Source organism: Lissotriton vulgaris, chromosome 3_1 (genome assembly GCF_964263255.1).
Source record: "Lissotriton vulgaris chromosome 3_1, aLisVul1.2, whole genome shotgun sequence".
Taxonomy (NCBI): domain Eukaryota; kingdom Metazoa; phylum Chordata; class Amphibia; order Caudata; family Salamandridae; genus Lissotriton; species Lissotriton vulgaris.
The window spans coordinates 2,004,975,992-2,004,992,691 of NC_141689.1; the positions used below are offsets into that span (position 1 = coordinate 2,004,975,992).

At 45.0% G+C, this 16,700-nt stretch overlaps 1 protein-coding gene across 1 annotated transcript in view; it reads left to right on the top strand.

Annotated features, from left to right (window-relative positions):
- WWC2 (WW and C2 domain containing 2) overlaps nucleotides 1-16,700 on the top strand; it is a 957,428-nt gene that overhangs the window by 626,908 nt on the left and 313,820 nt on the right. The window contains exon 17 of the mRNA XM_086962466.1: nucleotides 7,547-7,656. Coding sequence (XP_086818592.1) covers nucleotides 7,547-7,656 — 110 coding nt within the window. The remainder of the gene's footprint in view (nucleotides 1-7,546; nucleotides 7,657-16,700) is intronic.

Sequence of the window (16,700 nt, forward strand, 5' to 3'; positions counted from 1 at the left end):
ATCCCCACAAACATTCACCAAACATTAGTGCATGGATATACAGATGACTAAGGAAGCTCAAGTGGGGCAAAAGGTACTTCAACACCTGTTCGCAAAGTCATCCTCCCCATACCACAGCCACCCCAAGGAGTGGCAAACTGCTACATAATCTAATGCATAGCATGTGAATCCAGATAGGAATTGTGCTGCAAAACAAAATGGTTACATACCAGTAGGAGTAGTTTTGCAGCTTGGAGAGTTTTCTGGATTCACATGCAACCCACCAACCTACGCTAAAAGGAGGCATGCTAACAGGTGGGATAAAAGATAACTGAAATCAAGGAACTAACATCTAGAGACAACAGGATTTAAGACTTACCCTAGAGACAAAAAGGGGAAAAAATCTGAAGATGGCTACCACGCATAGGAACCTCATGGGCACCGTCTGACATCATACAAGGGATGGACCTAGCACCAAATGGTGGTTGTTAACGCCACAAGCAAGAAAAAGAAGACTATTTCGGACCCAACCACTAGATGACGAAATAATGCACCTGTGAATCATGAAAACTCTTTAGGCTGAAAAACTACTCCTACTGGTAAATAACCATTTAATTATTATCATTTTATTGTTATGTTTTGCACTGCTCAAAAAGCAGTGTGGCGATGTTTCTCTGCCTTAGCGGAGGAGCTGCCACTGTCTACACCACTAAGTCACTCCACTCCAGTCTATTCTACGCCACTCCACTCTATTCCACTCTACACCACTCCACTCTATGCCATGCCACTCTAAGCCACTCCACTGTACACTATCCACTCTATGCTGCCTGCCCTCTACGCTATTGCAATCTGTGCCACTTCACTCAACTCCACTCTATGCATATCTATTTTACGCCACTGTACACTATGCCACTGTACTCCATCCCAGTCTATGCCACTCCACTTTATTCCACTCTTTTTCATTCTACTCTTATTCACTCTACTCTATGCCACTCCACTGTATGCCACCTCAATCTGCGCCACTTAACACCACACCACTGTACAACTCTGTATACTCTGCCACTCCACTCTACACTAAACCAAACTAGGCCACTCTGCTGTACCCTACCCCACTCCATTGTACCCCACTCCACTCTAAGCCATCTCACTCTACGCCACTTCACTCTACGTCACTTCACTCTATGCCACTTTACTCTGCGCTATTCCACTCTGCCAATTCACTCTGTGCCACTCTATGCCACTCCACTGTGTGCCACTTCATCTACACCACTCAACTCAATGATACTCCACTCTACATGACTGCACTCTACACCACACCACTCTACGCCACACCACTCTACACCACACCACTCTACGCCACTCCACTCTACCCAATATCACTCTTCACCAATCCCCTCTTCACCACTCCCCTCTTTATCAATCCCCTCACCTTTTCACCACTCTTCCCCACTCCCTTCTACACCACTCCAGTCTATGCCACTCCACTCGCCACTATTCCACTCCACTCTACTCCAATCTATGCCCTCCACTCTACGCCACTCCATGCTATTTCACTCTATAGAACTCCACTCTGTGCCACTCCACTCTACACCACTGCACTGTATGGTATTTTACATTAGGCCACTCCACTCTACACCACTACAGTCAATGCCACTCCATTTTACGCCACTCAGCTCTATGCCGCTGCACTCAGTCACCCCACTTCAATCTATTCCACTTCAATTTATGCCATTCCATGCTGCACCACTCTTGTTTATGCCACTTCATTCTATGCTATTCCACTTCAATCCACTCTGCACACCTCCAATCTATGCTATTTTACTCTACACCATGCCACTGCACTGTACGCTGTTCCACTTTACGCTCGCCACTATTTCACTCCACCCCACTCCAGTCTATGCTATTTCAGTCTACCCAGTTCCACTCTACACCATTCCACTCTACTCCACTCTGCTTCATTCCACTATACTCCACCCTATGCCACATAACTCTAGGCAACTCTATGCCACTTCATTTTAGGCTATTTCACTGTATGCTGCTCCACTGTACACCACGCCACTTAACTTTACAACAGTCCACTCAATGCCACTCCACTCTGTGTTATTCTACTGTATGCCCCTCAAATATACACCACTCCTCTCTATGCCAGTCCAATCTTCTCAACTCTATACCACTCCACTCGATTTCACTTTCTACCACTCCACTCTACACCACTACCCTATATGCTATTTCACTTTATGCCGCTCCGCTCTATGCCACTCCACTACACATTATTCCACTATACTCCACTCTGTGACCCGCTTCATCACTCCACTCTACCCAACTTCACTCTATTCTTTTCTACTCTATGCCACTCCACTGCATGCCACTACACGCTTTTCCACTTTGTTGCTCCGGCCTACACCCCTCTATCTGCACCCCTCATCTGCCTCTGCCCTATTTCAATCTGTGCCTCTCCACTCTCCCCTATTCCACTCTACACCACTCCACTCTATGCTATTCCACTCTATGCCACTCCACTCTACATCATCCACTTTACACCATTCCACTCTACACATGCCACTCTACTCTATTCCACTCAACTTCACTCCATTCTACGCCACTCTACTCTACACTACACTACATCACTCCACTGTATGCCACTCAACTGTATGCCCTCTGTTCTATGCCACTATACTCTATTCCACTCCACTCTACGTGCTATTCGACTGTACTCCACGCTTTCTACATCACCTCACCCTACACCATTCTACTCTACGCTGTTTCACTCTATTCCACTCCACCACTCCACTTAGTCTATTCCACTGAATGCCACTCAGTCCTAAACTAGTGTACGCCACTCCTCTCTACGCTATTGCACTCAAATAAAAAAAAAAATATAAATATATATACAGATGAAAGAATCTGAATGAAAATGCCTGTGTCTGTGAAATAAATGGTTTGTGACAAATCACCGGCTGGAGAAGTGGGTCTCCCCAGCGATATGTGCAGGCGCCGACGCGTGTATACCTGCTCTGCAGTTCTGGCCTCACAGTCTGCCCCAGCGATATGTGCAGGCGCCGACGCGTGTGTTCCTGCTCTGAAGTTCTGGCCTCACAGTCTGCCCCAGCGATATGTGCCTCTTGCCGTCCTGCTATGCAGATCGTGCCCGGGCTCTGCATCCACAACATGGTGTGATACACTGAGACGCCACACGCCGTGTCTGCGTCACCCGACGGCGTACTCAGCCGCGGCGATAGAACGCTATTCACGCGCTCCAAACGTACGCACATGCCCACCTCAGAGCCAGTGCTACTTCCAACGGACTACTTTGTCACACAACGTGCTTTGTCCCCTCCAACGTATATGTTGCGCCTGTGTATAGCCTATGTCCACTACTTTGCCTCACCTTTCCAACGCTGCATGCGGTGCTCCGGTTGGCGCTGTGGTTCCGGAGCTTACCCGCCTCAAAGGCTTGTTCTCTCTCTTTATTATATTAGTATGGATATATATATATATACACACAAAAGACTAACACCGTAACTGCAGACACCAGTGGCAACTTTTTACTAAAACGGCATTTGATAAAGGATATTACCGAAACATGTCATGCCTGATGTAAATAAATGTAAATAGTGAACTTTTTAACCCCGCTGTGTCGCCTCATAATCTGCCTCGCAAGATGGAGATTAGCCTTGGGATATATATATATATATATATATATATATATATATATATATATATATATCCTGTTTGAAATGGCGTTCCTTGCGAGCACTCGGGCGTCGTTAAACAAAACCACAGTCCACGTACCAGTCCACTAAAGTTGAATTTATTACTCCATAAATCAACGTGACGCGTTTCGCACTCCACAGAGCGCTTGATCAAGGAACGCTGTTTCAAACCGGAAATTGCAAGCCGGTGGCTCCGCCGGAACGAGCCACCCTAGCTGAAGGCGTGGGGGTTGTCTGGGGTTGTCAGAAGGAGCCTTTTGTAGACAATATATAATCTACATTTTACTGCCTCCATTAGCAACTCATCTATAACATTTTTAGACACCGAGATATTTATTGAAAATGATAAAATTGAAACGAGACTCCACCGCAAACCCACAGCGGGTAATTCAACCCTACATGCCAAAAGTTCTCATGTGAAACATCTAATTAACAGCATCCCATATGGGGAGATGTTGACTTAGGCGAATTCACAGTAGGGAAAATGATCTGATCTTAGCTCAAAAGCGAGTAAGAGGCTACTCAGAAAAAATGGTCTACATTGCCATTTCCAAATCAATGACCAAAAATAAGTCAGAGCTCCTACAGAATTACCCTAAAAAATCAAGGACTGATGAGGTTTGCCCTGAAAATTCGACTGAATTCAGAATCATTATTCAATACAGTGCCCAACACAAACAAATTCAATCCATCATTAACAAAAATTGGCCATTGGTCCTCTGTGATCCTGTAATTGGGAAGGATCTCCCCAACAAACCCATCTATTACCTATAGTAGGGGTCAATCAATGAAAGATGTACTTGTAAAAAGTAGCCCTGAAGTCATTGAATCCAATAATTGGCTTCAAACGCATGGTGGATTCTTCAATTGTAAGGTCTGCAAAGCCTGCTCACAAGCAGTGAACAAAACTTGCTATTTATCACCTTTTGACTTAAAAGAGCACAAAATTACCAAAGTACTTACATGTAAGACGGAGTATGCTGTCTATGTCTTGTCATGCCCTTGTGATCTGCTCTACGTGGGGAGTACTAAACTCCCCGTACATAAAAGAATTTTACAGCACATCAGGGCGATCAATAATCAAGATAATACATAGCCAGTGGCAAGACATTTTAAGGCCAAACACTACTCCAAAAGTGCAGAATTAAAGTACTATGTAATAGATTGTATTCTCCCAAACAAAAGAGGTGGCAACAGAGAAGAAAAATTACGCCGCCTAGAGACCCGTTGCATTCTACAACTCAATACAAAACAGCCTTCAGGGTTAAATAAAACAGAGGACCTTTATACTTGCCTTTAAAACTTTCTCCCTCTGAAACAACTTAAAACTTTGAATGTAAACTTTGCCTCAGGGATGTGTAAATATACAATGATCTAATAATTTTTTATGTCTTTTAGATATTTATTGATATATTTATATATTTGTAGATGCAATTTTAGGATTGACTCTTTTGTACGCATGTAGCCCTTTTAGATATTTTATGGGGTGAAAATTACAATTTTTAGTCGTCATTTAACCAATTTTTAAGGTTTTATTCATATGGCATGAACTTCAATTGTTTTCTTTGCACACATGGATCAATTTTAGGAGCGTATATGCCTACACAAGAGATATCTGTTATGCTCATCCCGAGACAACCATGGCAAAGCTACTTCAAAACTTTGTTCTGTATCCTAATTGTATAAACTATGTGAGGTTGTAACCTATGTATTTGTACTGACAGATAATTCAAGTATTTGCACTGATATAAATATAGTTGCTGCCCCCTCCCTTTTTCCTTGGAAGCACGTGGCACTTTAAAATACTGTTATGCGGGAGATAAAATTATCACCGGTGCTCCGGTCGGTAATTAACAGGTTCATTTGGTCACTTTATTTAAAAAAGAAATATTTTACAAAAATTGAAATAATGAAAAAGTAATTAAAAACAAAAAAAGAATATATTTACCATCAGTAACTTAAGAGAAAGAATGTATTGAGCTGCTTTTAAAATACACAAAACTATCTTGTGGGTTTTCAACAAAAGTTTTTTTGTTCTATGCACTTGCACTTTGACTTTTATACAGGAATTTGGCATTTAAATTTGGAGTTGTTTTTAGCTATTTAAACAAACAGCCTAAATGAGTACATTTTAATGTTGATGCTGTGAATTAAAGGTAAATGATGTGTAGTTCTATTGAACTAAAAGACTCTTATATGTCTATGCTTGATTCAGGCTGTAAACATGTGACCCTGCCAATCTGATTATTTAAGCCAAAACCTGTTTGTGTACTGTGTCATGTGATCAAGCGCTCTGTGAAGCGCGAAACGCGTCATGGCGATTTTGGAACCCAGCACGAAATAAAGAATTAACTGTTGCACCTACTTTGCGCCAGTATCTGTTTCTGCAGTCTTGTTGAATTCTGCGCAAGTGATTCGGATATCCTTGTAATATATATGTATATATGTATATATATATATATATATATATATATATATATATATATATATATATATATATATATATATATATATATATCTATATATATATATATCCAGCAGTCCCGTGTTGAAATCTGATTGGCTGCCAATACTTGAACCAGGAAGTGCTGGCCGCGATCTTGGGACTTACCCTGAGCTGAGTCCCACAAGAAACATAAAAAATAAAGAAAGGGTGGGCATAGTAGAAATACTGTGACCCCCCTAGCACTGACGGATGGGTCCCACAGTCACCGCTGGGGGTTAAAAATGTTTTGGGTGGGTCAATTTTGCACCAAAATCGAGGGCCAAATCCCTGGGGCACTGCTTTTTATTATGAAAGGCGGGGGGTGCCCATGCAGCACCACCGTGCCCTAGAGTCCGTCAGCTTCCCGGGGCAAACAATAGTAAAATAATGCTAGGGGCCTTCAGTGCCCCCACACAGCCCTGAGGACTGCCACCTTCCTGGGGCAAACAATGATAACATAATGCGGGGCAGCACGCAGACCCCTCCCGCAGCTCTGTGGCCCCCTGTGGGGGAGCACGCAGACCCCTCCCGCAGCCCTGTGGCCCCCACTTCCCCAGGGCTACACTTTAAATTCCTCCTTGCAGCGCCGGGGACTGAATGCAGGAGGGATACGCTGACCCCTTCCCCCCGGGGACTGCCATCTCCCTGTGGCTTTTCTTTAATTGAATGTGGGGGCCAAATCCAAGACAGGAGGGGGCAGCACGACTCCCTCCTGGAGCCATAGACCAACCTCACTGGGCTGTTGGCTTCTGCCATGTGCCGGGGGTTAAAACTCCCGCCAAGTCACAACGAACACTCTGCTTCCAGCAAGCGAGAGTAGAAAAATGCTCCCTCTTGCTAGAAGAGGAGCATTCATCTGTTTCCCTACCTGCTGTCAAGTGGGCGGGGAAACTGACTAATTGCTTTCACACACATGGGGCTGCATTTCCAGCATCTCCCTGTGAGTGAAAGCAATGCCGTCTCCCATATGAGGCGTGGAATCTGCAGGGAATGCGGAGGCCTTCAGGCTCCCCTGTGGTCCCTGGGGAGAGAGGATGTAATCATAATTTCTGTATGTCTGTCTTTTAATGCCTGGGTTATCACATTAAATTAAGACCTTTTGGCTTTGCCAATGCTTGCTGTCTCTTGTACGTAATCTGCGCCTTAATTGATCTGCACTTTGTACGTGTTATGAAAACCCTTGCTATTTGAAAGGTATCTTTACTGCAGTGTGACATCCTTTGGAGTGAAATAGCTGAAAAATAATATTAAATGTCCGATAAAAAACAACTATTGTGCGAGGCAGCAAATGTGATTCTGAAAGAAATATGAATACATTGATCATTGTGCTCTTGGCAAGTCATGGTTTGCTTTTCTTTTACATTGATAGGATACTGTTTCAGCATTGCTAGAGCGTACATCTGCAGAGCTTGAAGCAGTAGAACAAGAATTAGCTCAAGAAGAAGAGGAGGAAGAAGATCATGAACAGCAGGAAGACTGGTAAAGTGTTTTCCATTATAAGACCCGCTTATATTTTTAACAATATCAACAATTGTACATCCTTACAGATTCATACAAACTCAAATGATACTTGGGGGGGCGTAATTTATATTAACATATAGAGGGTTTTGAATTATTTCCAACATTGATGGTACAAAATATAGGTATATGGGTGGGTTAAAATTATGATACCCATATCTGAGTACATCAAAGAAACTCATGTTACCACCGGTTTCTTTAGGCAATCGTTTTAAGTTTGTTTTTAATCCTGCACGTTTACATTAAAAAATATAAACTCAATCGGAATCACAAAGCATAATAGAGGAAGTGACATTGTGAGGTTCATATCACATGTATTTTCTCAGTAACTCAATCACACACGGTGACAGTGAATGTGGCAGGTGGTAAAAGCAGAGCTCTTCCAACATTCTGCTACCACCATCATGTCTGTGGAAACCCAAGAGATGCAGAAGAAGGTGGGTGAGACAGCCAGCCACCCCTTTGTTTGGGTCTCAGTAGGCCGGGATAAGGGTGGGAATTTTATTTTGTTTTCTCGCAATGTGCCCATTATGACGTCTATGGGCGCCATATGTATCCTGAATATTGGTTGATTTTATTTCAACTTCTACTATCTGTGCCTTTATAGAAGATCATTGTGTAGCTGTAGGTAGCTATAAAATTGATGTTTCTCAAAGCAAATATTTTCCTTGAATACAACAGAATCTTCATACGTTAGCAAATCCAGTTAGAGATACCTAAAAAGTTTCACTTTTGGAACTCCATCAATTTCTTGATTTGATGCATTACCCAATCCACTTTAAAGGGCTGTCTCTAGAGTTTTCTCATCCATTTCACATCTCCTGCCACTTTTTCCCTTGAGGACACTACACATTTTGTAGCAAATGGCATTTTTCCTGTGCACATCCCTCCATGCATCATAGGTATTTTAGTCACTTTCCACTCACATGAGCTCTTTAAAACATAAAAGTTCTGTGTGTGCCAATCTGTGATAAACAGGGTATTTGTTGCTTTCGCTGAGGTGTACTGGGTCCCTGCTGACCAAGTTCCCAGTACCAGTGCTCTTTCCCTAAAACTATGCCACAACTGGTACAGCTTCCGAGGCCCTTGTAAGTCCTTGGTAAAAGGTACCCCTGGTACTAAGGGCATTGGCTCTGAAGAGAGACCCCAAGGGTAGCAGCACGCATTGTGCCACCCAAGGGTCCCCTCACCAAGGCCATGCACACTGCCATTGCAGACTGCGCGCCTTTGGAGCGGACAAAACAGAAGAGTCGACATGACACACATTTCTGTGTGCCATGACCACAGACACTGCATGCGATATAAGTAAGAAACCCCTCTAGCAGGCCTTATAGCCAAATGCCAGGGTGCACTATATCTCCTGTGAGGACATATCTGCGTGAGTAGATATGCCCCTGCAAGATCTATGTTGATACTTGGACATTGTAAGCGAACAGGGAAGCCATTGGGAGTACATGGGCTTTGCACTTGTCTTTACCAGTTCCCCAGCTCCATGATGGCGTCACTGTATTATGGGATGTTTGGTAACAAACATCTCGTCTTAATAAACCTACACTGTCAGATTTAATAATAAATGCACACAAAGGGTTACAAATAAAAAAAAAATGCACAATGAGGACTCCTTTGTTTGGGTCTCAGTAGGCCGGGATAGGGGTGGGATACACCGGGGAGTTTTTTATGATGTAACAATGGTGAAAAATACGTCTATTTGCCAGTATTGCATTGTCTTAGCAGTGAATTTCCAGATTTACAATCCGGTTTTAATGGTGATGGTTCTCTGTTAGAGCAATAACAGTAGGTTTTCTTGCTGCCATATACATCTCAGCCATTATCTCAAGCAACAAGGTATTCCTTCCATTTGCCCCTAAATTTAACAATTTTTTGTGTGCAAGCCCCTTCTATATATTATTATCTCTAGCATCAGCTACCTGTTTCCACCTTTCAGCCGGTTGTTTTATTCATCGGACCACATCCATTCGTATCACCTCTCTTCTATTCGGCTGTCATCGACTCTGGGGAGAGTATATTTTTCTTTATGAAGTGGTTTCTGTATCTCCTCACAGATTTAGGACTGTGTGCTTCGGTCCTAGTTAGAAGGTCCTTTCACCACAGGCAAGGTCACTTCACAAATGCTATATGTGCTCTTACCACTAGAGTGTGGAGAAAGGTTCCTTGTCACTAATCAGGATTTCAGAGTCACTCTCATTCACCTACCACATGACAGACCTAGTGTAATAAACATGGTTCATGTTTTTAGCTTCTGTCAAATCACCATCTCCCTCAGGCATTTATTGAACGTTTAGCACCCCTTCTCCAATATTCTTAGGCCCTCAGCTTGAGGTCGTGTTAGAACCCCGTGCCTGTAACGAGCTGAGCTTTCATGTAGCTTCAGCCTCCCTCCCTCTACCTGGATGTGGTGTACAGTCACAGCTGCGGACTATGGAACTCCGGAATCAGGTTCAAGTCTCGGTGTTGACTCAATATCAATCTCTCGGATTAGAACAAAGATTCAATTTTTAACAGCATATTTGTAGAAATAGAATGATTCATAACACTGCTTTAGTAAAAAGTGCTTCAATAATTAAGACACAAACATCTTATGAATGACTGCTTCTGACAAAAATACCAGTAGCTTGGAGATTGAAAAAACCCCAAATAAATAGATTTTTTTAAAACGAATTTTGTGTCAGCTTTCAGAAATATCAACTTTAAGGTGGGCATACTATTTTTTAATAGGATTCATGCAGTAAATAGGCTGCTTCAGGATGCGGTGGTGGACCATATCACTTTAGAACAAACATTTGCAATGCAATAGGTCTCGCATTATTAAAGTTTGAGCTATTGGTGTTGCATTATTCAGCAATGCCAATAGCTCAAACTTTAATAATGCGAGAACTATTGCATTGCAAATGCTTGTTGAAAGAGGGATTGGCGTACTGAGCAACAGGCAGGGAGTGGGTGTAGGTTGATGGGGAGCCTGGGCGACAAAAGAGAGGGGGGAGAGAACAGAGACGGACAGGAGGGGCAGGGGGTCCGCGGTGCGGTGGGCGCTAGAGAAGGCTGGCTGGCAGCACACCAGTGCAGTGGGCAGTAAGTGTGGGTCGGTCTGAGGAGAAAAGAGTAGGGGGGAGCCTTCGGGGTCCGCCGAGCGGGCTGTTGGAGGTGGAAGTCAGCACTGGGGGCGTGATGGATCTTCACTGCAGGGAGAGAGGTAGGGAGACCCTCTGAGGGGGCTGCTGGGCACAGGGAGGGTGTTGGGCAGTGTGGAGAGCGCGGAGGAGGCATGGGGCAGGGGGATAGTGAGGGAAGACAGGCAGACATGCCAGGTGGAGAGAGAGAAAGGGGAGAGAGAGGGTGGGTGATAATCCGAAGTACTAGAAGTGGATAGAATTTACTCTGGAAATCTGAAAACTGGGGAGGCGAAGGAGGGGGTGAAGGGCCAGGAAGGACAGTCATGAATGCAGGCTGACGGTACAGATGCAGGATTTATATACACTCTGACAGAAATAATCTGAAAACAAAGGGAAACTGATAGTAAAGTGTTGGAAAGTGGGTTATTGGTAGGGGCAAATGTAGGTCTGCCACTGGCAATAAGGACACTAACACATGATAGGACTCCGCATAGGTCTTAGAAAAGTATTCCTTTGTTCAACCCTTGGTAACATGGCTGCGAGCAGACAGGCTTAACTTCAAAGACAGGTATGTAAAGCATTTAAAAACACCATTTCAGTAAATAATTAAGACACACCACAAAATAGAAATCCAACAACAATTTATAAAAATAGGTAATATTTTTGTCTTTTAAATGACACCAAAACGAAAATAATCCACTGTAGGGAACCAGAGATATGACTTTTTAAAGATTAGTCACTTTCTAGTGCTTAGAAACCAACAGTGCCCCTTATGTCATTTAGAGTTTTCTCTGTCCGGGATACACCTTTATAAATTGTTCTGAAGAATTCTCAGCACTGTAGTGGGCCGCCTTCTTCAGCAAGCGGGGTCCAGTTAGAACACCATCCTTGCGGTTCTGCTTGCGGATCCCAAAGTATCCAAAACACAATCCAAGGTTCTGGAATCTCCAAGAGGGTCCTTGAAAGTGTGAAACTTCAATTTCGCAATCCACTTGAACAAAACCCTTGCAAATCCACTGGTACTCCAGGCTTTGAATTCTTTGTGGGGCTGTGCAGGTGAGCTCTGTTAACCTGTAGATTGCAGGGAGTTCCACTCTTGAGTCCTTTGGCAGCAAGGTAATCCACAGGGCTGCAGTTTCACTTGGTGCAGTCTCCAGAAGCCAGGCCTAAGAGTTCCTTGCACAGCAAAATCATCAGCAGGGCACTTCTTGATTCATTCAGTTTCAAGCAGCAGATCTGGAGGGCTCTGCCCCTCTCAGATACTTATTCAAAATTCTCTGGGTCAAGCACCAGGTCACTGCTGACCAATGAGAGCAGGGCAACTCCTGATAGTTATGACCACATCCTGTGGAGTGTGGCATTAGTTTGTCCCAGAGTGCATCATTCTTCCAAATTCATAATGGCTGATTTTCCAGCAAGGAGGTGAGAGCTGGCTAAACACATCCCCTGGGATGTCTTATTTCCATGGACTCTCCCCATACCATCTGCACATACCTTTCTTAAGCCTAGCCCTGACTCTGGGTCAAGACTATCAGAGTGGACTGAAACCCAGGCCTCCCCTCTGCCTTTGAAGAGCATAGTTTACGACGCCACCTCCTGGCCTGGCATTCCTATAGACCAGCATACTGCCCTCCCAGCAGCCTGGCTAATCAACTTAACTCTGACCAATCAGGGCAGACCACTGAAAGGCTGAATTTGGACTTACAAACAAGAAAGTCTCATAACTTCTTGTATGTACACTTTAGGAGAAATTCAACAATATAATATTGTTGGATTTACTACTACCATTCTGGGAAGTCTTTGAATGGTCCAGCTAGTCCTTTCCTATCAATATTTATTAATCAATCACTTCCTACCATGTTAACCTATGGGCCATGGGGTTTGCAATGGGGAAAATGACTTGGGCCACTTTTCAAGAACCAGGGCTTTTTAAAACCATATTTATTTTCCTAATTTCTACAGGACCCCCACCCCCTGTGCAACTAGGGGAGACTTCAGGGGTTCTGAATCTTCAGAAATCATGCAGATTATCCTTACCCAATTCTTCCAGCATCAAAGTCGAATTTGAGCAGCTCTTTAACACAATATGGGGAGTGACATGTAAAATTTCACTTTACCCAGGCATATAAAAACTCATTTTATAAGGGCGCTCCTTATAGAACACTGGCCCCCCACCCCTGGGATACCTAGGGGTGACCCTGGGGGTCCCTAATATGCAAACACATGGTAGGTTTTTTATTTTTAAGGGCCCCTACCCCCAACGTCGAGTTTGGGCACAATTTAAGGTTTAAACGCTGTCCTGGCCACCAGGGATGCTTTTAAACTGACCTCAGGCTTCAGCACTGCACACATGCTAGTGCAGAAAATCTGCTGGCCTCTAAATTGCCATGCCCCAGGATACTGGAGACTTCTAGGTAGTTTCAATCCCCTGCCCTATTACATACTAGGGGCTTATGGGGTAGGTCATGCCAATTACAGGGGTACCCCACCATACCATAGTGTACCCTAGTGTATGTTGGGTGTCTTAACTGTATTATAATGTGTACCTTTTAGCTTGGCACTGGCCCTGGGCCTGGTTAAACAGAGCCCAGGGTCAGTCAGAGTCAATTACCACCAGTTCCAGTCAGCAAAAAGTTGGCACAGGATGACTTTGCAACATAAAGTATTCGTGGCTCAGTTTGATTGTCACTGACAGACTGCTTTGTAGATAGCTTAGAGGGTTAAGGCGCCTGTTGCCCAGATCTAGTCTAGCTGCAGTAAGCTTCAGGGCACTGTACTGGGAAGGTAAGTCCGGTGGTTTATGGACATGCTCTGGTACCAAGTTGGAAACCTCATAAAGCAGGGAGAGGAGAGACAGTAGAGCTCTTTGTGTCCACACATAAAGGCGAGTATATACCTTGTGGGCCAGGGCCAGGGGTCAGAGCCGGCTCACTTCCGGTGTCCTTCAGCCCCTCAGAGAGGACACATGGGCAAAACAATTCCACTCATCTCAACTACGTGGAAACGGTGCAGCGGTCATCGTACTTCTCGCGCATTGCTGGGTTTCACCGAGTTTATCTGATCACTGTTCCATCACAGCCCACAAACCGTTCACCCGCCAAAGAAGTATTTTTTTTTCAGTTACAATTATGACATGTTTTTTTTTTCAGTTACAATTATGACACGTCTTTTTTTCAGCTTAACTAAATCACGAAGGTCACGGCAAAAAAGTAAATGTAAACTGTAACTAGACGTTCGCAATGCACATGTAGTATATTAGACATTATTGTGAACTCTTCACCATGATGCTGAGCTCGAGCCAGACAGACAAGAAAACAAGCATTTAATCCTCTGCTCTTAATACTCTACCGGTACAAAAGGGGGTGGTAATGGACGGAGCATCTGAACCAATCAAACACTCACACCCAGTCAAAAGATCTGGGTTTAATCCATCACCGTTCTTTAGCCCACTCTGCCACCCCAGTTCAGACATGGCTATATGCAAATCAGTCTGACCCTGTGCCTCATGGGAACAGTCCAGCCCGAACTGCCAAGCCATGCCTTCCCTGGACCGGAAACAAGCTTCCGAGGACCGGTTTCTGGCATTCCAGCCGTCTTCAGCCCGGCTTGCTTGAATCCAGTGGCAAAGTGAGCAAGGGACTCACATCTGAGCATACCCTGCCACACTTATGGTGGCCAAAAGCGGTACAAAAGGGGGTGGTAATGGACGGAGCATCTGAACCAATCAAACACTCACACCCAGTCAAAAGATCTGGGTTTAATCCATCACCGTTCTTTAGCCCACTCTGCCACCTCAGTTCAGACATGACTATATGCAAATCAGTCTGACCCTGTGCCTCATGGGAACAGTCCAGCCCGAACTGCCAAGCCATGCCTTCCCTGGACCGGAAACAAGCTTCTGAGGACCGGTTTCTGGCATTCCAGCCGTCTTCAGCCCGGCTTGCTTGAATCCAGTGGCAAAGTGAGCAAGGGACTCACGTCTGAGCATACCCTGCCACACCTATGGCTGCCAAAAGCGGTACAAAAGGGGGTGGTAATGGACGGAGCATCTGAACCAATCAAAGACTCACAATCAGTCAAAAGATCTGGGTTTAATCCATCACCGTTCTTGAGCCCACTCTGCCACCCCAGTTCAGACATGGCTATATGCAAATCAGTATGCCCCTGTGCCTCATGGGAACAGTCCTGCCCGAACTGCCAAGCCATGCCTTCCCTGGACCGGAAACAAGCTTCCGAGGACCGGTTTCTGGCATTCCAGCCGTCTTCCGCCCGGCTTGCTTGAATCCAGTGGCAAAGTGAGCAAGGGACTCACATCTGAGCATACCCTGCCACACTTATGGCGGCCAAAGGCGTTACAAAAGGGGGTGGTAATGGATGGAGCATCTGAACCAATCAAACACTCACACCCAGTCAAAAGATCTGGGTTTAGTCCATCACTGTTCTTTAGCCCACTCTGCCACCCCAGTTCAGACATGGCTATATGCAAATCAGTCTGACCCTGTGCCTCATGGGAACAGTCCAGCCCGAACTGCCAAACCATGCCTTCCCTGGACCGGAAACAAGCTTCCGAGGACCGGTTTCTGGCATTCCAGCCGTCTTCAGCCCGGCTTGCTTGCATCCAGTGGCAAAGTAAGCAAGGGACTCACGTCTGAGCATACCCTGCCACCCTTATGGCGGCCAAAAGCGGTACAAAAGGGGGTGGTAATGGACGGAGCATCTGAACCAATCAAACACTCACACCCAGTCAAAAGATCTGGGTTTAATCCTTCACCGTTCTTTAGCCCACTCTGCCACCCCAGTTCAGACATGGCTATATGCAAATCAGTCTGACCCTGTGCCTCATGGGAACAGTCCTGCCCGTACTGCCACGCCATGTCTTCCCTGGACCGGAAACAAGCATCCTGGGACCGGCTTTTGGCTAATCAGCCGTCATCAGCCAGGCTAGCTTGAATCCAGTGTGTGGACTATTGAGGACTCCATCACCAGGACTGGCGATCACTCCATCCCCCAAGCAGATAAGCTCATTGACAAGTGGGCGCTGCCAAATTCCTCAGTTCCTTTGATATGACATCAGGTTATTGGCTGATCTCATGGACTGAGGGAACCAAAGAGAGGTCAATATTTTTAACCCAAAAAGGCCACTTCCAATTTCGGGTGATGGCCTTTGGATTGAAAAATGCCCCTGCCACCTTCCAGACGTTACAGGGTCTTGACTGTCAAGCAGGCCTTTTGTGCTACCTACTTACTCAACATCACTATCTACAGTTCCAGCTGGGAGGAACACCATCATCACCTCCATGAGGTGGTTCAGGCCCTGAAAGAGGCAGGCCTGTTGATCAAGACAAGTAACTGCCCGATTCAGCAGGGTTCCGTGGCCTACATGGGTCACCTGGTAGGTGTGGTAAAGGTGCAGTGCCTCCAGGCCAAGATTGAAACTATCATGGCCTGTCATCCACTTAAAACTCAAACAGAAGTGATAGCCTTCTTAGTTTATAAGGGTTATGGCACCATTGTTGCACCCCTACCTGAGCTGGCTTCCAAGAAGCAGCCCAGATTGGTGATCAGAACAGAGGCTTGTCTGAAAGCTTTTGATACCCTCCAGGAAGCCATGTGCACAGCACCTGTACTCAAGGCTCCCGATTTCTCAGAGCAATTCATAATGCAGATGGATAGCATAGGGGCAGTCTTAGCACACCTGAATGAGGAAAGCCTAGACCAACCAGTATTCTTCATTGTAGGAGGTTACTTTCACAGGAAAAGAGGTGGAGTGCCATTGAAAGAAAAGCTTTTGCTGTGGTCTGGGCACTGAAGATGTTGAGACCATACTTCCTGGTTCAGATTTACCACATACCCCTCAGATTCCACTCATGTAGA